The 24332-nt window shown below is 40.1% G+C and overlaps 1 protein-coding gene across 6 annotated transcripts in view; it reads left to right on the top strand.

The window, feature by feature from the left end:
• The window catches only part of KIAA1549 (KIAA1549 ortholog), a 159510-nt gene extending 137530 nt beyond the window's left edge, over positions 1-21980 (top strand). The window contains exons 13-22 of one of the 6 annotated variants that reach the window (XM_067469240.1): positions 806-820; positions 4605-4810; positions 7030-7253; positions 8528-8672; positions 11051-11356; positions 11450-11502; positions 13948-14096; positions 16200-16354; positions 16594-16655; positions 18686-18774. In XM_067469240.1, coding sequence (XP_067325341.1) covers positions 806-820; positions 4605-4810; positions 7030-7253; positions 8528-8672; positions 11051-11356; positions 11450-11502; positions 13948-14096; positions 16200-16354; positions 16594-16655; position 18686 — 1316 coding nt within the window. In that variant the 3' untranslated portion in view covers positions 18687-18774. Of the gene's footprint in view, positions 1-805; positions 821-4604; positions 4811-7029; positions 7254-8527; positions 8673-11050; positions 11357-11449; positions 11503-13947; positions 14097-16199; positions 16355-16593; positions 16656-18685 lie in introns of all 6 variants that reach the window. The other 5 variants (XM_060776857.2, XM_067469239.1, XM_060776858.2 and 2 more) reach the window with 5 other exon arrangements.
• Positions 21981-24332: the final 2352 nt, after the last annotated feature.

A 24332-nucleotide genomic window follows, 5' to 3' on the forward strand; every position in this document is an offset into this window, starting at 1 on the left:
AGCTCAACACACTCTTCCCGGATTCGAACCTGTCTGGCAACAGTCATGCCGGCACAAAGTAGCACTCATTGTGCTACTGAGGGATCCTATGGTTATAGCTGTAACATGCTATATTAGCTAATAGAAAGTTTTGTATTCAAATATATTTTTATCGAGCTGCAGCATAGGCTCACATTGGCTCAGAGATGACTATTCAGTCAGTGAGTTTTATCTATGTATTTGTTCAAGATTCAAAAGTCAATTAGATAGGTCTGCTCTAGTTGGGATTAACCAACAGAAGGCTAAGTACTGAGTTCAGGTCAAACTTAGTAGCTTTTACTTAAGACTGCTAATGTTACTGTTAAATGGGCACTAACAACCTCTCTGATATGCAAGTCAGTGGAAGAATTGTGAGGATAAAATCAATACATCTGTATGATAATCAGTACTAGTGAGTCTGATTTGATTCAGATTTTCAAGGGAAAAAAAAGAAAAAGTTATATTTTCATGTAAAATGAAAACGCGGGATCTTATGTTTAAAAGCAGCTCAATATCAAAACATTGTGTGCGAGAAGATAGCATATCAGGACAACACATCTATTATGACAGTACACAGTCCATCACATTAATCTTGCATTGGTGGCACACTCTCAAAAGCTCTGTGCCATGTGTTTTTTGGAACATTTGAATCAACTGACTCTTGCTAAAATTTACGAATTGATACACACATAAAAGAGTTATTTTTAACAGCATCTGGCTTTCCTTCTGTCATGGTTTGTTTAATTTATAACTTCTCTGCCTCTATCTTTTCTTTGGATGCTGCCAGGAGTCAACAGAGTCGGTAAGTTTCCAAAAGAATGTGAGATTGTCTTGCAGTAACTCTGAGCACAGGATGAATCTTAATTGTAAATATGTGTCCAATTGAGTAATCTTTCAGTGCTTAAAATTTAAAGTGGCATTTTGGATGCTCTCCAAATTGTACCCAGTCAGAAATATGCCATGACAGATGTGCATCTACTGCTAAAGGGCAACATTTCAAACTGTAGGTCAGTCCAAAACTGGTTTGGAAAGTATTTTCTGGCAATGGCTGTCTAGGGTCTGTTGCAGTGTTTTACTCAACTCAGAAGTGGACAACCTTTGTAGGTCCAGAGGAAAACTTTAACATTGTGGATCCTGTTATGGCTGTATCCACCACCCCACAGCCTCTGGAATGTAGAGCTGTGAACCCCGCAAAAACAGCCCCAGAAAACCCCATGCGTATAGTTCATTGTCCAATCACAATTTAATTGGAGATGCCATAGGCATCTTTGCATGGCATCTTCTCCATGCAAAACTGTGTCCCTGATCTGTATCCTTCCTTCTGCATGTTACACATTAAAGCATGTAAGAGTGGTCTACTGTTTACTAGCAAGACTATATAGGACAGTGTTTCTCAACCTGGGGGTCGGGACCCCTGAGGGGGTGTCAGAGGAGTCATCAAAGACCATCAAAAACACAGTATGAACTATAAATCCCAACAACTACAACTCCCAAATGTCAAGGTCTATTTTCCCCAAACTTCACCAGATGTTCACATTTGGGCATATTGAGTATTTGTCCCAAGTTTGGTCCAGATCCATCATTGTTTGAGTCAACAGTGCTCTCTGGAAGTAGGAGAACTACAGATCCAAAACTCAAAGTCAATGCCCACCCTACCCTTCCAGTATTTTCTGTTGGTCATGGGAGTTCTGTGGGCCAGGTTGGGTTCATTTGGTTCAGTTCCATTGTTGATGGAGTTCAGAATGCTCTTTGATTTTCAGTGAACTTTAAATCCCAGCAACTACAACTCCCAAATGACAAAATCAGTCCCGTCCCCCCCATCCCACCAGTATTCAAATTTGGCGTAGCATGTATTTGTGCCAAATTTGATCCATTGAACAAAAATACATCCAGCCTATCAGATATTTACATTACAATTCATAACAGTAGCAAAATTACAGTTATGAAGTAGCAATGAAAATAATGTTATGGTTGGAGGTCATCACAACATGAGGAACTGTATTAAGGGGTCACGGCATTAGGAAGGTTGAGTTTACAGCAGAAACAGTAGACGTTGGGGTTCTGGAGCTCTTTCTCCATTTGTTATTTTCTGGTTCAAGATCTGCCCTCTCATCCTAAAGAATGTCAGATCTGGGGGGGGGGGGGGTTCATTAAAAAAAAGAGAAATGGAGGTGCGGGAAAGATAGAAAGTGAAAAAAGAAAAGCTAAAGGTGCCATTGTGTACATACATAAATGTGCAAGATGTACTTCGCCCTCAAGCAGCTGGCTATTCCATGCATCTTACGTTCTGCAACTGCATTGCCTCAAGCACGCTCCTTGTTTGATCAGAAAATGGTCTGGCAATTGCCTTTGTGAGGCCCAAGGATTAAGCCTTACATCTCTTAGATTTTGGGTAACAAAGGTATGGAAAAACTTGTGCAATGCTGCAGAGGTATGGAATATATGGAAGAATATTAGATATCGGGTATTACTTTTTACTTAAAACTAAGGTTTTCATCCACTATTCTGGGTGGATGAGGGACAGTGCTTTAAATTTGCCTGTACAATACATCATTGGGTTTTATTGTTGCTGCTTCAAATCTTTATCTGTGGATGGAGGAAATAAAAAGTATATTTGAATCCTTGTTCAATATTCTAGCTGTTTGAGAGTTAATGTTTGAGTCTTGCTTGACCATAACTCACACTTAATATTGTGTGAAGTCCTTGGTCTCAAGAGTTCTCCTCTACTTTCCTACACAAGGACAATCATAAATTTTTGCTTTTATTTTGAGTTAATTGCCATTCTATCCAAACTGCAATTATTTGTGAATATTACCTTCACAAACAAACCACCTTCATAATTAAGGTTGAAGCTGGGTTGTTTTAATAAACCATACTTAGGACCAAGCATAAGATGTCCAGGTTTAGACAGAATTCTAGCACATTTTAAAAATGGGAGCAAGACCCTTCCAAAATGAGAAAAGGGGTCAAATGTGCTTAAAGTTTACTCTTTTCACACTGAACTATAGTTGAGTACTTTGTCTGAGCTAGGTTATAGCCTCACCTTTGGTCTAGGCAGTAATATGCTGTTTTTGCTTATGCTATGCTTTAATAATCTTAAATCTCACCATTCTTCATATTCTGATCAAAAATTAAATGTGTGTTTATCCAGAGCAATCACATAACTTTTGCATTCCTTATAACACTAGGAAAACATAATAAAACTATTTTTAGACTGAGAATCCATTCTGGCTGCAGTGAACAAACCTTCTAGGAATTAATTAATTTGTTCTTCTGGCTGTAGTGAATAAACCTTCTAGGAATTAATTAACTTATAACATGCATTGCCCTCTATTTGACTTTCCCATTGCATTTAATATGAACTCTCTTCCACCCAAAAGAGAAAAGAGATTTCTGCTCTCATTGCCTGCCTTTCTTGAGAAGCAGTCCCTCGCATCTCTAGCTGTGAGTTATAGCAACACGTCATTCTGGAGTTGAAGGCATTGAGAAGTCAAGCCCCACTTCATTTGGTGCCTTTCCTTGTCCCCATTGTGTGGAGAGTTGGGCGTAGTTATCTTTCAGTTGCAAGAACAAGGAGCTGTTGACTCTCTTGACTGCTCAACTATATTGCATCCCAAGTCCCTCTTTGGGAGACAATCCACAGAGTTTTATAGGTTCTTCGGGTATAGTAGATCTGAAACGAGTGGAAATAACATTTTAATCAGCTTTTCTCAAGCTTTTTACTCTGATGGAACCCTTGACATAATTTCTGGATCTCCGAGAATATCTACATAAAAATTAATATATCTCTTGTGGAACTCCTAGTGACCTTTAACAAAACCATTATGGTTCACCAGAACTCTGGTTGAGAAACTACTCCAGTGCAGCTTACACAGCCAGGGAGCTATGGCCAAAAGTACTCAACTCCAATGGTGATATTAGCAGAGCCAGGATATCAATCTGAATTAAGATCGAGTGGAACCTAGGAAGTGGGGTGAAGGAGAAGCTTTTACTGTGATTTTTGCAGTGATCTGTAAACTGCCAAGGTCATTATTTTCCTGAGTGTGCATGGAAAGAGGATGCAGAGGAGAGCCAGACCGTCATATTTATGGTGATGATGAGCCAGTGAATCTACTCAGATTTTAAAGGAACTGTCCAAGGTGCTGAACCTTTTAGATGGACACAGCTCAATATATTATATAGTTTTTTTAATGTTTAGGATGCAACATTCAGTGGATTAATTGCCCCAGTGACATGAAAGTCCCAACAGGATTATTATGCAAAGTGAGTGTAATATAGCAGGTCTAGTGCTAGAGTAGGACTCTCTGAGACCAGGGTTCAAATTTCCACTTGGCCATGGAAACCCCCAGGTGACCTTGCATGAGGCATATTGTCTTAGTTTCAAAGAAAGACAAAGACAACTCTCCCATCTGATTTTTTTTTTTTTGCCCCATGATAGCTTTGCCTTAAAGACACCATAATTCGGAAATAACTTAAATAATACGATGTATCAGTCAATCAGGTGGTCCAGAGTGCAAAAATTACATTATTTGGTCCTTGACTAAGGCTGTTCAACAGTCTACCTTCTATTTCTTCTTTTTGTGCAGGTCCTCCACAGATCAGCAATGGGACAGAGCAACACTCTTCAGCCTCCATCTTTGAGCATGTGGACAGAATGTCTCGATCCTCTGAAGTCAGTAGAAGGATGCCCAGTAAGATCCAGCTGATTGCTATGCAGCCAATTGCAGCACCTCCAGTTCAGAATCAACCACTTTCTGATCGAGTAGCAGAAACCAACAAAATTAACAAGGAGGTAATCCATTCTTTAACTTTTTCACAATCTGTGATGACTCCATCACTAAGATCTGTACTATTGCAGTTTTGATAGAGATGAATTTACTACTTCTTTCCTTAAAACTACATTTCCTAAAAGGTTGCTACTTATACAGTATTTTCATTGACCTCAACTCCCAAAATTCAGGGAGGGGTCACAATATGTCTTTGGAAGGCTCCAGAAGAGAGACAGACAAAACTATAGCCAATCTCTAAATGAGAAAAGGTCAAAGGGAAGGCTGTAGAAGAGAGATGGGCAAAATTTGTAGATTTTTTTTCTTACCATTGACTCTGCTGGCTAGAGTTGATGCAAGTTGTATTCCAACACCTGGAGAGACACTTTTCTACATTCCTGCTCTAGATCACCTCAAGTTTTAGGAAATAAATTTCTCTATAAATCCCAGTGATGTGGGTAATTGTGAGAATGGAAGGATTTGGGGAAAGGAGGCACTTGCTTTTTCTATTATACCCATACTCATCCATAGGAATAGTCATTGTACTGGGTTACTGTGAGTTTTCTGGGCTGTATGGCCATGTTCCAGAAGCATTCTCTCCTGATGTTTTGCCCACATCTGTGGCAGACATCCTCAGAGGTTGTGAGGTCTGCTGGAAACTAGGCAAGGGAGATTTAGATATCTGTGGAAAGGGTGGGAGAAAGAACTCTTGACAATGCTAATCAAGGTGGCCAATTGCAACATTCACACTTCCCTCAATCAGACAAGAGTTTTTTCTCCCACCCTGGACATTCCACAGATATATAAACCTCACTTGCCTAGTTTCCAACAGATCTCACAACCTCTGAGGATGCCTGCCATAGATGTGGGTGAAACATCAGGAGATAGTGCTTCTGAAACATGGCCATATAGCCCAGAAAACTCACAACAACCCAGTGATTCTGGCCATGAAAGCCTTCGACACACATAGTAATTGTATTGTTTTCTTAGATTTAAAAAAAAAACCCACTTCCAGTGTGATCTTGTTCATGCATCTAGATGTCTGTGCTTATATGTCTTTCCTGAACTGGAAACATACACAGACTCTAAATGTGTTGTATATACACAAATGTATCATGCATGCTGTGTGCAGTACTTACTTGTGGACAAATACCTACATACTTGGCAATTTGTACCTGTGTTTAGTTGAAAGTGAGCACCAGCCAAATTGTAGGAAGAAATGGGGTTCGTGAGAGCTTTTAAAAAGAAAGGACAGCTCATTTCTGTCTGTTACAGCAGAGAGTTCAAAGAAAGGGAAGCCCATTAGCATATCTTTATTGAGGCACTGATGAAAGGAAGAGGCATAAATGGGATAGGCGCAGAATTGGTGGACATTTGTCTCTCTGTATGGCTTTCTGCTTTGGTTTTGCCTCTAGCTTGTAGATGGACAGAGAGTTCTGCTGTTTTTCTGCATAAAAGATTATTGACTATGCCTGATTCTCAATTCAAAAAGGGGGAGAATTTCTTACACTTATTGACTGCGTGTCTATAGAAGAGTGGCTTATGCAGATGAGAAATAAAAAAGTGAGCTTCTCTAAGACTAATGTTGCTTCTTGTTAATGCACTCAAAAAGAAAGAAAGCATTTGAGAATATTATACACAGAAACATACAGACGGGTTACATTTTTTGGACTACGGCTGCCAGAATACTTTAGTCAGTCTAGACCAGGCATGGACAAACTTTGGCTCTCCAGGTGTTTTGGACTTCAACTCCCACAATTCCTAACAGCCTACCAGCTGTTAGGAATTGTGGGAATTGAAGTCCAAAACACCTGGAGGGCCGAGGTTTGCCCATGCCTGGTCTAGCCTCTTGTCCATGCTGGCTGTTCTCTAACAAAGTGACCTTTCTAAGCTCTGGTTTTACCATATGAGTTGAAACCACCATCTAAGTGTTGTTTTTATGGTAGTCTGTAGGAAGAATAATCTTATCTTTGTCGTGCATTTTTATTAGCACTCTGCTCATGTACTCTCTTAATTGCCCTTGCGGTATTAATCATCATGCTGTGTATAATAATTCTTCTACCTGCACAACCTGTGGATGAATGATAAACAGGAGGAGGAGGTGATGAAGTACAAGCACGACGTGTGCTCAATATTTCTCTTCTGATGTTTACCCTTTCCTGCACAATGCTTTTCTGTCTCAAGAGAGGAAAATTGTATGTTCCAAAACACATTTAATGCTTCTCACCTTTTCTTTTCATTACAGATCCAAACAGCCCTGAGGCACAAATCTGAAATAGAGCATCATCGCAATAAGATTCGGCTTCGAGCGAAGCGGAAAGGACACTACGAGTTTCCTATTGTGGATGATATGGTTATTATTGATACCAAAGAGCAGCAGAGAATGTACCGAAAGGCTCAGATGCAGATAGACAAGATCTTGGACCCTGCGGGCAATATACCTACTGTTTTCATTGAACCCCGGAAGAGGTAAGAAAAGGAGGAGAGGAAAATAAGCAGTTCTGAGTCTCTGTGTTAATGTGAAAATGTAGACACTCGTTGTTGTGATTTGTTACATTCATATAAGATGTTCATTGCAAGAAGCCTGCAAAAAGATAAAAATAAATATGTCGATTAAGTCACGTGTGTCTAATTGTATCTTCCCATACAGACCACCCCGTGCACTGCAGTCAGCAGGGGAGGCCCTCCTCTTGGTCCCACCTTCATCACAAACTCGTTTGGTGGGAACGAGAGAGGGGGCCTTCTCCATGATCACTCCCCGTCTCTGGAACTCCCTCTCCTTTAAGATACTTCTAAAAATGCACATATACACTTTAACGTATGGAGAGGAGGAGGACTAAGATACTTTAACTATTGGAATGCTGGCTAGTTCTACTTGTACTATATGGGTGCCACGTAACATCTCAAATGAACACTAGCATCAGCCATTTTAAATGTAACTATTTTAAATTGCTTTTAGAGTATTTTTTGAATTGTTTACTTATGTTTTAGTTTAATTATGTCTTATTGGAATGTTTTGCTTTATTTTTCATCACAATTCCTAATTCTTGTTTATTTATTTTTAAAAAACATTTATATCCCGATCTTCTCTATCTCCGTAGAGGGACTCAGACCAGCTGACAGCAAAGATTCAATGCTAACACTAAAATCTAAAATATCATACATCAACATTAAAATTAACCAATGCATATAGGATAAATTACATAACGGCTGTTCACCAAGATAAAATCATGTCCAACTCAGTCTGTATATTCAGTCCATATATTGTTGGAAGCTCACTGTTATTACTGTTGCTTTATTGTGTATTGTTTTGATATGTTTGTACTCACCCAAGGCATTTAATGCTTGCCTTTTTGTATGTGTAAACCACCCTGAGTCTCTTCGGAGAGAGAGGGTAGTCTAGAAATAAATTATTATTATTATTATTATTATAACATGCATATCATGACTGGTGAAAGCATTATTCAGTGTTGGTATTTATTTAAATTATTTATTGGCCACTAATTGACCACATTTCTCAGAGCAAAAAGAAATCACAAGAATAAAATGCTACATATATAAAAGATCTAATAGAAACTATCTGCAGAGATCATTTTAGAAAACAAAACAAAAAAAATGAAATTCAAAAACCCTGATCATTTTGAAATATGTTTCCAAGTCTAAGAACTTACTGAAAAGTAGGGAAAATAAAAAAGCAGAATCTCAGATGTTTAAGCTTTTTTACTTCTTTTTATTCTTCATAGTTCAAGGGCCAAACGTTCTCCAAGACAGCGTCGGAGACATCAGATTAATGGGAGTCCAATGGATGCTGACAAGGACCGCCTAATAACCACTGACAGTGATGGGACGTATAAGAGGCCTCCTGGAGTCAACAATTCTGCATATATTGTGAGTTCATGTTTTTGTTTTTATTTTATTTAGATTTTTCAAAGCACTGGAGTGGAATATTGCGAGGATACCCTAAGAAGAATTGTCATACAAAGCAATTATGGGCAATTAGGTGCCTCTTAGTTGTATTGAAAAACAATTCCCATTAGCCACAGATAACAACTATGATTGGGAGCAAAGATAATCATTGTTCAAACTATATGGAGGGCATCAGGCTGCTAATCTTTTTTAAAAAGTAGTGATCTTTTGTAGCAGTTTTGAGATGTCTTGTTAGGCTACACTGGAGTGTGTAACTAAGTCTAACCAGATACTGAAGAAGATTTCCTCTTCATCCTGGAAAGAAGTGATGGGTGGAGTGCCACAGGGTTTTGTCCTGGGCCCGGTTCTGTTCAACATCTTTATTAATGACTTAGATGAAGGTTTAGAAGGCAAGATCATCAAGTTTGCAGATGACACCAAATTGGGAGGGATACCCAATACTCCAGAAGACAGAAGCAGAATTCAAAATGATCTTAACAGATTAGAGAAATGGGCCAAAAATAACAAAATGAAGTTCAACAGGGACAAATGCAAGATACTCCACATAGGCAGAAAAAAATGAAATGAAAAGATACAGAATGGGGGACACCTGGCTCGAGGGCAGTACATGTGAAAAAGATCTTGGAGTCCTCGTGGGTAACAAGTTAAACATGGACCCAACAATGTCATGTGGTGGCAAAAAAAAGCCAATGGGATTTTGGCTTTCAGAAACAGGAGTATAGTGTCTAGATCCAGGTAAGTTTTATTTATTTATTTATTTGATGCATTTATTAACCGCCATTCTCAGCCCTTTAGGGCGACTCATGTCATGGATTCTATTCTATTCTGCCTTGGTCGGACCACACTTGTAATCACACTGCATCCAGTTCTGGGCACCGCAGTTGAAGGGAGATGTTGATAAGCTGGAATGTGTCCAGAGGAGGGTGACTAAAATAATCAAGGGCCTGGAGAACAAGCCCTACGAAGAGTGGATTAAAGAGCTGGGCATGTTTAGCCTGCAGAAGAGAAGGCTGAGAAAAGACATGATGACCATGTATAAATATGTGAGGGGAAGTCATAGGGAGGCGGGAGCAGACTTGTTCTCCTCTGCCCTGGAGATGAGGATGCAGAACAATGGCTTCAAACTACAGGAAAGGAGATTCCACCTGAACATGAGGAAGAACTTCCTGACTGTGAGAGCTGTTCAGCAGTGGAACTCTCTGCCCTTGAGTGTGATGGAGGGCCCTTCTTTGAAGGCTTTTAAACAGAGACTGAATGACCATCTGTTGGGGGTGTTTTGAATTTGATTTTCCTGCTTCTTGACAGGGGGTTGGACTGGATTACCCATGAGGTCTCTCCCAACTCTATGATTCTATGATCAGGCAGATTGTCTGGCTGGTTATTCAAAGTTGTTATGAGCTGGTCCTCAGCTTGGTTATTTTTTTAAAAAAGCATTCTTAGTATGGTATCAGCATATTCAGTGAATGTCATTTTCTTTTTTGCATCTTCTATTTTTAGCCTCATCTTCCCTGCAGTAAAGGCACAAATACAGGATAATAATTCTGACATTAGAATGAATGACTGGATAATGGATACAGTGTAAATATGCTAACAGTGACATAATTGAGTGAAAAATTATGGGTAGCTTGCTTTCTGTTGTTTCCCTCCCTGTCATAATGCTTTCTGGATCAGGCAGCAAGCCATCACATACCTGCTTCCGAAGAAGAGAATGCTGTTATTGATTGATTGATTGATTCATGCACATATCTCATAATGGCCAGAATCCCATTAGTGACACATGAATATAAGTATGGCTTATACCCATGTATGGCCAAGATGCTATTCTGTTGTCCTCTGTGTAACATCCAAATGCTCCCCCCTCTCAGTTTTGCCAGGCCTGGGAGGGAATGCTGTGGTGCACCTTAATGATGGAAAGGTGTAGAATTGCAAGAAGGCACAACAAGGAGGGTGCACTTCATCTTTGAACACATTCCCATTCTTTTCACCCTCTGAGCTGAGACAATCTGGTCCTTCATCATCATATGAGATGCTTTGGTACACCTTCCCTTCCTCATCTCAGTAGCCCATCTCAGAGCTTCACAACCATTGGGAGGATATTTTAAATGTGGCACAAAGGGCTAGAAAATATCCCTTGCATCCTACCCAAAGAGACATGTGTGGAAACTGAACACAGAGCATTATGTGTTCATGCTTGATGTAGGATCTTAGCCAATATACAGATAGACATCACATAGAGTTAATATCACTTGTAACACATGAAATCACAATCCAAGTAATGGGAATTTTAACATTCCAGCTACTTAGGCTGACATTTCATCAGCTTTCTGTTCTCTTTTTAGTCTGATCCTGACCTTCCTGCTGAGCCTCAGACAACTTCTTCAACTGAATTGGGGAAGTTCTCCGGCTTGCCTCTTCACACGTCTCAGTACATCCCTCCTCAACCGTCCATCGAAGAGGCCCGGCAGACAATGCATTCTCTCCTGGATGATGCTTTTGCTCTGGTGGCCCCCAGTAGCCAAGGATCCAGTTCTGCTGCCATTACACACCCTGGAGGGTCTGGGGGGCAACCAACAAACACTCCAGTTCGTACAGCAAGGGACACCCCAAGCAGCCAGTGGGGGTCTCCATATGGCCCAAGTCACACGGTGAGCAAGTCTATGTTTAAGATTATTTCAAGACCCAAGCCTGATGAATTAAAGCATTCATTTTAAAGCTCTTCTATTTTTTAATTTTTTTAGAGATACATGGAATTTGGTATGACTCCTCCATCAGCGCCAGGCCTGCTACAAAGGTAATTGTCTGACTGTTTTGTCTCTTTCTGTTAATATTGGTTTTTATGCCTTTCTAAAAATTGCAACATGCTTAGACGAAATTGGGAGATTGTTATCACAGATGCTAATTATATCCTCCTCCCTAATTTTGAGGCAGAGCTTGAGATCCTATCGAGACATATCAGCACCACAGTTTTCAGTCAAGCTCTTCTGTTCTGTTCTTGCTAGTATTTAGTTTTACATAATATACACTGTTTTTACTTCTGCCCTTGTCATTGGCAACTAGTGGTCATAATGCACAGTAGAATGACACGCAAAGGCATCTTGCAGATAGCATAAACTTTAGGGTGCCTTGAATGCGATTTTCATGTTTCTTGGCATGGGGTTAGACTGGATAGTCCATGAGGTGTCTTCCAACTCAAGGATTCTATTATTCTACTTCCTCAGATACAATCTTATGAGACTAACTTTACCCTCTTAATTTGCCTCAAAGCTGATAAAATATCCCATTGCATCCAAAATTCCTGTGTCTGAAATTCTACCATCATGTTGAAATGCTATAGATACTCTGAAATTTGACAGGAAAAGAACAACAGACTTGCAGGGTATGAGACCCTATGTGATCATTATCATCATTGTTGTTAGCTGCATTAGCATCAGCATTCTAAGTTCATCATTAGAATCCCAGAGCTGAGATACAAGGGAGCTTAGATCATTTTTTCTGCAATGTTTGCTTATGTTAGCCAGGTGTGAGGAATTTGATAGTGGCCAAATTCATGTTCCAACACTCCTCCCTATGCCAGTCAATGCAGTTGTCATGGTGTGACCATGACATACTCTTCTGAAATACTGTCTGCCGTTTGAGGATGGGACATGGGCACTTTTATTATTGTTTCCATTTGATATTTGATGTTTTGTCTGTTATAACAGGCTATGCTTTTTATTTAATTTTAGTTATAATTTGTATGTATATGTTGGGTTGTATAAACTTTGTTAGTATGGATGTATTGTTGTTGTATTCGGGCATTGAATGCTTGCTTTTAATGTTTGGAATCCGCCCTGAGTCCCTTTGGGGAGATAGAGCAGAATATAAATAAAGTTTTATTATTCTATTGTGCCAGTTCCAGCTGTCCAGATTGATAACCTGGTAATCATCCTCCTGGATCCATGTAAAACATTCATATATTCCTTTCTGGACTCCACCTGACATCAAGGCAGTTGTACAAGAATAAATCATTCAAAGAGAATAGAGCCAGTGTAGTATAATGGTTTGTGCATTGGACTAGGATCCTGAGAGACGAGAGTTCAAAGCCCCACCCAGCCATGGAAACCCATGTTCTAAACTTCTGAAGAAAACAATGGCAGCCCCCCTCTGAACAAATCTTTCCAAGAAAGCCCTCTGACACATTCATCTTTCTGCTGCTGCTGCTGCTGCTGTTGTTGTTGTGTCAGAAATGGCTTAAAGCAGTGGTTCTCAACCTGTGGGTCCCCAGGTGTTTTGGCCCACAACTCCCAGAAATCCCAGCCAGTTTACCAGCTGTTAGGATTTCTGAGAGCTGAAAGCCAAAACATCTGGGGACCCACAGGTTGAGAACCACTGACTTAAAGGCATACAATAGTAACAAAATCATAATGTCAATTGCAGTGAAACACCCTCACAGTGCTGCTTCCTAGTAGACCAGAATACCTGGCCTAAACAGTATAGCCTTTGTAGTTGTTGTTTACAAATTCATTTCGTATCACCAAAAAGAAAAATAAATTAGTCTGTGAAGTCATTCACCAAGAAATGCCTGTTTGATGTTCTCATTCTCATTCATTGTTCAGCTTGTGCAGAAGACCCATTCAAATTCAAGATCAAAGGAAGAGTTTGGTTTTTTTTTTTTAAAAGTTGCTGAGGTAGCATAAAATTATCACAGTCAAGTAGTTAAAAAGCAGTTGTTGAAATAACAAATTGGGCAGGGAAGGGAGTGATTGCCCCTTTTCTTCTTAGTGATATAATAAAAATTGTGAAGTGAAATTAAATAGGGCAAATGCCATTTCCACTTCGGTTGCTCCCCACTACCAAGCCATCGCATCACATTTTGGCACAGTAGAAGTGATATTGCTTCTCTTCTGGCCTTTTTGACTAATTTTTGAGCAATTTTTGTATCTTTTTCAGAGGTTTGGGGGTATAAAGGACTTTTTGGCTAGATCTTTAAAAGACTGCATCTGTTATAACTGAAACAGCTGTAGAACTGGGCTGTCATATTACCGTGCGGTGGATCCTGGGCAGATATATGTTCATAGTCCATAGTTGAATGAAGATAGTGAAGTGGAAAGGGGGCAATTGTATGTTTTGAAATCTGCATTTCTTCAGGAGGCATATTGAATACGATTTTCCTGCTTCTTGGCAGGGGGTTGGACTGGATGGCTCACAAGGTCTCTTCCAACTCTATAATTCTATGTTTCTATTCTTACTCTACCAGCAGGCAAAACCTGGGGCCAGGTTTTCTTCCTCCTGTCGAACTAATACACCCGGACCAGCAGTCATCTGATATACAGTATTCCACTAGAGGGATCTACCCAGAGGAAATGCCATCCGTGGCTCGGCCACGACCAGTTGGAAGCACTGCAGGTACTTAAGGATTCCTAACTATTATATGCTACAGAGACTTCCATCCCATACTTCCTGGCCACATTCTCCAATTCAGCACTTACTACAGTGGTTCTCAACCTATGGGTCCCCAGGTGTTTTGGCCTACAACTCCCAGAAATCCCAGCCAGTTTACCAGCTGTTAGGATTTCTGGGAGTTGAAGGCCAAAAACATCTGGGGACCCCAGGTTGAGAACCACTGACTTACTATAAATAGCTGTGATAACGAAGATAGTTCCCTAATAAGGAACATGATGGGTGCCCTTTAGCTCTGTGTATAAGTTCCTTGCATAACTACATGCAAGTTGTATATGCTCTTTCCATTAAAAGTAGGCAGCTACTATTACTCTGAGACAAACACTGTTGGGGTGGGGGAGCCATCCCTCCAAGTCCTTTGGGTACCTCTGCCCATATGTGTCAAATACATAATAATATACATAATGATATTGGAGATAGATAGATATCCATATATGAATGTTTGTAACATTGATTCTCCAGCTTCAGATATAAAGGAGAACAATATATAGCCAAAGCTTTCTTAACACATCTCAGACAGCAGCTCTAGTGATGGAAATCAGTTGTGGACATGTTGACTTCTTAGTACATCACATACATGTCTGTAGCAGGTGCAAGGTGGGATGCATGACTATTTCCTGAAGACATGCAATACAGTCATGCAGGTTTTCCCCCTCACAGGAAATCTTTCTGCTTTCCCCAAAATAGTTTCCCATAATTTATCTGGGGTTAGTGTTGCTTTGTTTCTGACATACAGGTGCAGATAGAGTTTTTAATTTATAAAATAAGGAAAATAAGAGGTTGTCCTGGAATCAGCAGTGGGGTCAACACTGTTTTCACTGTCATCAGTTACACAGGTGTCACTGCCATCTAGGAACCATTCGAGTTAAAGGTGTTAGAGTTAGCTTTCCAGCAGAAGGCAATTTTTCCTACTAAATGTTATAAAGAAGTTCATATATGCCCTTATAAAATACATGTCATCTCATTTAGGAAAGGTGGACTAATCCTTGATTTCTCTTTCAAAGTAAATAAAAGCAAGGTCAGGTTCTCTCCAAATCTTAGCTTATGTGTGGATTTATATTTGAGTCAACATGGTGTGTTTCCGTTAGAGTGTTGGACCATGACCCTGGAGACCAAAGTTTGAATTCCTGCTCAGATGTGCAAACCCACTGAATGACCTTGGGCAAATTATTCTCCCTCAGCGTCAGAGAAAGGCAGAAACAAACCTCTTGCAAAACAAAGCTTGCCAAGAAAACCCAAGAACAAGGTTGATATGAGTTGGAAATCACTTGAAGTCACACAATAACAGCATTGTTCTAATATCAGTAGTAGTTGGTATGCATTTTGTACAAAATTATGAGTATGAGCAGCTCTGAGGACATCTGCAAGGTAATACCGGGTCACTACAGTGATTGCCTCTCCAGTTCCAGAGAGTTGGTGGAAGAATGGTGTAGCCATCTACTTACACCACATTGTTGTCCCCTAGTTGGACTCCTGCTACTACTGTACCGCTGAGTGTCCTGCAGTAAGCAAATATTTTCCCTCTACCACTAAGGGCAAATCACTAGCATGCAAAGCTAAAGGGATATTCTTTAACACTGCACATTTTAAGAAATGACTGGGGTAGTGATTAGGCTCAGTGAGCCAGAAGTGTTATCTGGGCCTCTTCCCATTTTCTTCTTCACTTCTCCAATGCACCATGCTTATGAACAGCATAAACTTATTTATTTATTTGTGAGTAAATAAATAAGTAGCCTAATTTTGAACCACACAAGCAACATCTTCCATATGTAAAAGGACTTTATTGAGCACTTGCATGCAGATAGTATTTAAACTTGCCCCTAGTTCAATATACTGCTTTGTAAATTTTAAAAAAAAGCTTTTAATTTTTTAAAAGTTCAGAGTTCACATTTCCCACACATCTCAATCCTCTTGTACTTCTGTGTTCTTATATTCTTCTTCATCACAACCACCACTTCATCATCAGTTTATATCTTCCCTCCCTACACACACACTTCTGTTGCTGCATGGAAAAAATGAAAGAAAAAACAAACAATATTTGCTTTTAAGGTTCTCAGATACAGCACCTCACTCAGGTGGGAATTGCTAGCAGGATCGGAGGTCAACAAGTGGAGATCCCCTCAGGCAGAGCAGGGCATGGCCAGCCAGGGGAACCAGGGTGGCCCCCGTATCGTGGAGAGGATGAATATGCTAGGAGAGATGCAGTGAGTACTGTGCTTCGTGTTTGAATAGTTTCTGGAGCAGTCTTGTGTTCACTTTTTAAAAATTTTGTTTTCACCCTGTGCTGCTTTGGGAGTTCCTTCCCAAGAAATCTTTTTCTTTAAAAAAAAAAAAAACCTTGCTCCTCTGACTTTTAGCTGCTGCTTTTGTCTCTTTCACAGTCCAACCCTTGAAACTCTGCTTTCTCTGTCCTTTTCTTTCTTACTCTTGGCTCTCATTGGAGGTGAGGAAATCATGGCCTGTCACGGGATGTTGGACTCAAACTCCCATCAGCCTGGGCCAGTGGTGAGAGATGATAGGAGCTGAAATCAAACATGCAAGTTCCCCCACCCCTGCATTGTGCTCTTAGTGGACTGTCCTTGCCTGAAATTATCCTTCATAGACCAATGTAGACCCCTTCCCAAAAGGTCCAAACTCTCTGGTTGATGTCAGTAGAGCAGTCATTTCTCACAACTGGAAAACCTTGACTGTGGAGCTTAGAAAGTGCCCTGGGTATATATTTTTGAAAAAAATATTATGTTTGTTTTTCCTCCTTTTGAGTTTTACTTTCACAAACCAGTTTTATTTTGGCAAAATGTATGGTACGTGTAAGGAAGAGCTGGGTGCTGGCAAGCCTTTTGAAGTTTGTTTTGTCCTTATGTGAAATCATAAGTGTTCTAGCTCTGATGCTAATAATCAGACACTAATGTTAAAGGCTAAACAAAAACATGTGTTAGGAGAATGGGGTGATAACAGGAAGAGAAGTAGTAGGTAGGCTAAAGACATATCCTGATGATAGTGCAAGTGTAAGATTGCCCAAGGAGGGAAAAATCCCCATATGTTAGTCAGAATAGCTGGTGGACTTCTCGATTCTCCAAACTTTCCAGTCAATGAAGAATGTGTTTTTGTGAGTGACTGTCCTACCTGGACAGTCCCCAGTTTCCTGTGGGATAAAGAACTAATACTTTATCCATGGAAGTTTCAGCACCACAACTTCTGACACCATTATGCTTCTTGGCAGGGGGTTGGACTGGATGGCCCATGAGGTCTCTTCCAACTCTATGATTCTGTGGTCAGGTCTGAGTTAGCTATATAATTGTACTATCTTCAGAAGCATATCCCTGAGTCTCTCTGCTTGTTTTTCTCTTACACAGCAGTAAGTTACATCTCTGCCTCTTCTGTTTACCTTTGCTATTGCTAATTGTGTTGGTCCAGTGTTGCTTCGCAGCCTTATATGTTAGTCCTTTCTACCTTCAGCCTATTTCAAGTGTCTTGCTTAAATTATACTACATTGAAAACACCGTATATGTTGGGGGGGGGGGAGGTAGAGGTGGGATTTCTTTTCAAAAGCATGTGGAAACAGAGGCAGTTGATAAATAAATACCTTTACACATTTAAACATATTACTGTAGTCCTATTGGTTGCAATATGATTGCCCTCTGTTCTTTTACTTACCTTTCTGTGTTTTGAAGGAAGTTATTCCCTTTTGTCATCAAATCTCTTTGCTGTTTTGAGTTAGTAGCCCTGATTAGATTAGCTAAATGCCTGCTTTTCAATTTAGTGTTCTTGTCGTCAGCTGCAAAATGTGTAGTCTGAATAAGCACACACTTTGATCTGACTTGAATAAGCAGCATATATATAGTCCCTGATCAAGTAGATGGTCTTTTTACAAGCACTACCATAAATCCGCATGTCAAAAATAAATGAACAATATACTATGAGTATGTTAAAGACTAGCTGGAATAAGGTTTCATGAGCTAGAATCCCACTTCATCAAATGCATGAATTTGGAAGTGACATAGCTATGCATAGGTGTGGAAATTGTACAGAATGTAAAACACTGGAGTTGGAGAAATAAAAAGCCAAAGTGGGAGACTTACAACCTAAAATTTACAAAAGAAATGCATTGGCTAATGAAGTAGACTCTAGCCCATGAAAAAACGTATTCTGTAATGAATGTGTTAATCTTATAGTACCACAAGGCCAGAGTATGTGCTACAGCACATTAAAGCTTTGGGTAGTTGAAGTCCCAAATGCCTGGAGGACTAAAGGCTGGAAACCACTGCCATAGAATCACACCAGAGGACCTTGAAAACATCTACAGAGAACATAGGTTTCATGGATAAGTGAAACCAATTACTTGTCCCACAGGCACAGGGTTTATACTGTACTCAGTCTTCCAGATCTGCATTTTAGATCCAAGAAAAAACTGCTTTCATTTCTGGCTTCTTCACTGTTTGTGCTTTCCACTGTTTGCACATTCTTGTCTTTTAAAATGTATTATTATTTCTGCCTCCCAAGCAGCGAGTGCAGTAATGTTTTGTGCCTTTCCCCAGACACATATGCCTGGACCTCCAGAATATTCCTCCTCACCAGTATTCCCGATGCCGAGGACTTCGGCCCGGCAGCCCTCAGCGCCTCCTGTTCAGCTTCCACACAGCAACCATCAGGGCACGGGGCTCTGCTACAACACCAGCTCCACTGAGGACCTCCAGCAGCCGGGACACTCCTCGGCCTCTCTCATCAAAGCAATCCGGGAGGAGCTCCTCCGGCTCTCTCAGAAACAGACCATTGTGCAGAACTTCCACAGTTGATTTGTCATGTTCCTTGCAAATCTGCCAAGTATCCGCTTCCCGTGGAAGCTGAGACTCACAGGAAACCGGCAAGAGCCTGTTGTTCTTCTCTCAGAGGAATGAGCCTATACAACACCAGAGATCATGAAACAAAACAGAAAAAGGCTTCCCAGGACCACAAGAAGATGTGTGTAGATGTGAAGGAACCCTGGGAAGGCACAGCAAGAACAAACACCTAACAATCTTCCAATTATAATTGTGCTGTGGTTGGGACTGGTTAATTCAGTGATGGTGCTGGACCAGAACCGAAATGCTCCAACGGAGGCAATGTCATCCTCTGAGATGAGAATGGATTTGGGCAGGAGACTCTATGCTGGTGGAAGAAAAGCAAGATTAAATCGGATGTTGTCTGATGAGAAGAATCTCATGGTTTCAGGCATCTCCTTGTGATGTTGGCTAATGTATGCTGCTGGTGTGTTTTTCTTCAAATTACCCAAGAAGCGGTGTGGATCCTGTGCAAGCAATTAATGTAATGAAATCATTGTGAGACTCCTCAAATAATGGATGTTGGAGCAACTCGTTAAGAAACAGAACAATGATCGTTGTTGTTAAATATTGCTCTGTGCTTCCAAATGGAGCCATTCTCTGCACTCTTCCTTGTTGTTCTTCTGGTGCTGAAGCTTCAAAGTGTCCCTTCATCCTGATGTTTGCAAAAGTTGAAATAATAATGGCCTTTTTTTAAAGAAAAAAGCAAACAAAAAATCAAGGATATAATCATTTATGTTCAATCAGGCTAGAAAAACAAAACATCCTCCATTTTTAAAAAAAGAGGACTTATTTTCTGGTGAATGAGTATGAGATGGCATGAAGAATGTTGGGATTGTTCAGGACGGTTTCACAAGTGACACAGAATGTGGTATCTATACAGAGCTTGGATGTTACACATAACCTGGTTATATGTCATGAATTGCCTTTTTTTCAGTAAAAATCAAGTGAAATTTCAAAAGTAATATGATGGTTATAAACTGCTGGGATGGAGAGACATGTCTTAGCTGCTTTTAAAATTTTCCTTTCAAGGGTATAGGATTTCAAAATGTTATAGCATTTTTATTAATCCTAAAGGATTAGTTGAGTTCTAAGTAACAAAGAAGTTGCTAGTAACAAAACAAGCGACCCAATGAGTAACTTAAAATTTTAAAATGTGTATTGTTAACAGAAGTGAATTACTTTTGAGAGGCTTTATAATGAATTACATAATGTTTTATATTCAAAAAGGAACTTTCTAAGCTCTGTATATATACATATCGAGATGGCATTACATCACCTGAAAGAATAACCTTACAAAGCTGTCTATTGCAATGGGGAAATATGATGTAGAACTGTTTTAAGTAAACATACATAGGTAGCTGTGGTTGCAACAGGCCACTGGACATGAAGATAGGAAGTCCCCTACACCTGAATCTTTTGATCTCATGAGTAGACATGTTTCTCCTGGAAGGTACATGCCAATGTTGGGAAAGCATTCTGCAGTGGATAGTGTCCAGAATTAAACATACCTCTCCCCTACCTTTTTGGACAAGGCTTCTTTGTCTCGATGGGTTAAACCTCAGCATTGAGCCCTTGGTGGCGCAATGGGCTAAATGCTTGTGCTGGCAGGACTGTTGACCAATAGGTCAGCAGTTCAAATCTGGGGAGAGTGGGTTGAGCTCCCTCTGTCAGCTCCAGCTCCCCATGCAGAGACATGAGAGAAGCCTCCCAAAAGGATGATAAAACATCAAACATCGGGGAGTCCCCTGGGCAACGTCCTTGCAGACAGCCAATTGTCTCACACCAGAAGTGACTTGCAGTTTCTCAAGTTGCTCCTGACACGAAAAAAAATCCCCTCAGCATTGAGTTCCCCTGAATCTACAATTTTATAATTCTGTGAGAAATGCTCTATTCCTATGAGCTTTGTGTAGTGAAGCATTTCTCACTTAGGAAAGCAGTTCTTATGCAAATTGCACCATCTTTTATACTAAAAGAGGCCACTTGTCCCAAGAGGTAAGCTTAGGAAGATGCTTAATTTCCAGAAAGGAGCCAATTTATCTCTTCCAACATGTGTGACCAAAATTTGAACATGGCCTTTTGAACATGGTAGTGAAATAGCCATCAAACACCATACATGAATGCAAATCCACTTTTCAATAACATCATTGGTCAAATTTCCAAATGGGTGCCTAATACGTTCTACCGAGATTAGACATGAGCAGCAGTACTCAAGTGCTGGGAGGAAGAGAGGAAGTCCTTTTCATGCATTACATGACAACAAACTTGAAAGTGCCACAGAGGAGTTGTCAGCTACTCCTGGTTCTCTGCTTAGCATACCAGTAGAACTTGCATTTCTGTACATGTACTTGCCCCAGTTCATTAATATTTTTTTAAATGGTCAACAAACTGTGTTTTAAGTGCACCCTTTACAAAAATGTAGGCACACACCAAAAAGTGTAACATGTAAAATGGCCCTGAAGGTCTCTTGTGCAAACCCTCTTGATGTGTGAGGTTGGGAGCATTGTGTAATGAATTAAGCTTTTTCTTCATTTGCCAAAGGCTGTGAATGCAGGTGTGTTGTTGTTTTTTTTACAAGGCAAGTCTGTTGTTTGAAGTGAGATAAACAAAGAGGACCAGCCTGGGTGATGCCATGTCACCAGCACTAGTTTCTCATAAACCACACTCTGCATTTGATTCTTGAAAAAAAATCTACACAAAAAATGGTAAAAATTATGACAACAGACCATTTTAGGATAACAAGGAGTTAGATTTCACTGTTAGAAGCAATCTCTACATTTGTATGTGTTCCTACTGATATGACGGTACATGCCATTCAGGCACTAGTTTTTACAGAATTTTAATTTCACTGTTAGTTGTAAAGTGTAATTTACTGTCACATCGCCATTGCTTAATTGTAACCTGCGTAACACGAGTGAAAATTCTAACTAAATTATTTTATTTGTTGGAGTGTATTTTTTTGGATTTTGTTTTTAACTTAGACTAAATTAAAGCTAAAGCAGTGGCGCAAAGATACTTGACAGATGTTCTTTCTTTGGAGGTGTGGCATCAATGCTTTTGCTGGTTGAAATATTCCATTTTATAGTCTGTTGCTAAAGATTGTGAACTCCCCAGTGTGTGAGACTTTGCTTCGTTTGAATCAAGACTACCGCATGTCACCTTGGATCCTACACAGGAGAACAACTGAGAATAAATCAATTAATGTAATAAATACTTCCAGCCTTATCCTGTAACTCACTCCCAAAACAGGAGCATCAATATGTCTTAATTCACACCAACTGAAGGAACTCCTTCATGTGTATATTTCTTTGACATATATATTGGCTTCTTCCTATTGAAATTACTGGAACCCTGTGGATGAGAGGTGAGTTTCATGTGAAAAAAATGTATCTTTCCAGATCTCTAGAACAATTTAGTTCACTCAGTTTTTTCTTCCGGACGATGAGGATCCTGTTCTGCCATAAAAGGTTAATACACAATCAGATGAAAACAGACATGTGGAATGAAAAAAGCACAATATACTCTTCTCAAACGTACTAATAACCAGTGTTGACAAAATTGTCTCCTGAAAAGCCAAAACCCTTAAGTTGTAATCTCCAGCACATTAATTTGGGTCTGGTAATACACTGGCAACCTTTGCACTATAGCTTTCAAGTTTAATAGCTGTTACATGTTCTGATCAGTGATCTCCAGTTTGCAACGTTTTCACTGTTATTTGTACCTGCTGAAATTTTAAAATTATCTTTAAAAGCAACTCCACATTGAGTCTGGATCCCAAAGCACAGACGCGTCTAGCGAGATCTACTTCCTGCAGATAGATGGTTTCATAAACCACTGTTTACAAATACGTGAATAAATGTAATTCACAAATTTGTAATTCTTTCTTGTGTCAAGTTTGGTGCCAAGCTTTCACCAATCCCAAATCTTGAGTTTATTCTAGTTTGTAGAGACTAATTCAGAACAGCCAGGTTCTGACTAACGAAATGAAGTTCAACAGAGACAAATGCAAGATACTCCACTTAGGCAGAAAAAAAATGAAATGCAAAGATACAGAATAAGAGATGCCTGGCTCGAAAGTAGTACGTGTGGAAAAGATCTGGGAATCCTCGTGAACAACAAGTTAAACATGAGCCAACAATGTGATGTGGCAGCTAAAAACGGCAATGGGATTTTGGCTGGCATAAAAAGTATAATGTCTAGATCCAGGGAGGTCATGCTACCCCTCTATTCTGCCTTGGTCAGACCACAACTGGAATCACACTGTGTCCAATTCTAGGCATTGCAATTTGAAGGAAGATGTTGACAAGCTGGAATGTGTCCAGAGAGGAGCAACTAAAATGATGAAGGGTCTGGAAAACAAGTCCTACGAGGAGCAACTTAAAAGAGTTGGGCATGTTTAGCCTGTAGAAGAGAAGGCTGAGAGGAGACATGATAGCCATGTATAAATATGTGAGGGGAAGTCATAGGGAGGAGGGGGCAAGCATGTTTTCTGCTGCCCTGGAAACTTGGACATGGAACAATGGCTTCAAACTACAGGAAAGGAGATTTCACCTGAACATGAAGAAGAACTTCCTCACTGTGAGAGCTGTTCAGCAGTGGAACTCTCTGCTCTGGAGTGTGATGGAGGCTCATTCTTTGGAGGCTTTTAATCGGTCTGGATGGCCATCTGTTGGGGGTGCTTTGAATGTGATTTTTCTGCTTCTTGGCAGGGGGTTGGATTGGATGTCCCACGAGATCTCTTCTAGCTCTATGATTCTACGGTGTAGAGCATTGGTTCTCAACCTGTGCATCCCCAGGTGTTTTGGCCTACAACTCCCAGAAATCACAGCCGGTATACCTGCTGTTAGAATTTCTGGGAGTTGAAGACCAAAACATCTGGGAACCCACAGGTTGAGAACCACTGGTGTAGAGGAACTCGAGCTTAATACTTAAGATCTCCATAGCAAAGCTAACATTCAACAGGAGAAGAGGGGCAAAGAAAAAACTCACAACCAAAGCATACACCCACAACCAAAACGGTTAGAATTGAGCCACATTGGTATTCTAAATTGCCTCTGAACTTTGTCTAAAATAGGGTTCTGAATAGCTGAATGATTACTCATTGGGTTTTCTGCCCACTGATGAAAGAAAATGGGGCATACTGCGTACACTGCGACAATGATGCTTCTATAAGCTCATCTCTTATTTGTAGAACCCATAGTGGAGCATAAATACATGCAAACTATTCAGGCACAGATATATGGGATCTGAATACATTTTGGAATATGGCAGTGCAATAAGAGTCCAAAACCCAGAAAGATTTCAACCAGAGCTACTATTGTAGATTCCCCCTCCTCTTAAATGCCTCTCCTTTGCTTCTTGTATT

Source organism: Anolis sagrei, chromosome 5, assembly GCF_037176765.1.
Source record: "Anolis sagrei isolate rAnoSag1 chromosome 5, rAnoSag1.mat, whole genome shotgun sequence".
Classification (NCBI taxonomy): Eukaryota; Metazoa; Chordata; class Lepidosauria; order Squamata; family Dactyloidae; genus Anolis; species Anolis sagrei.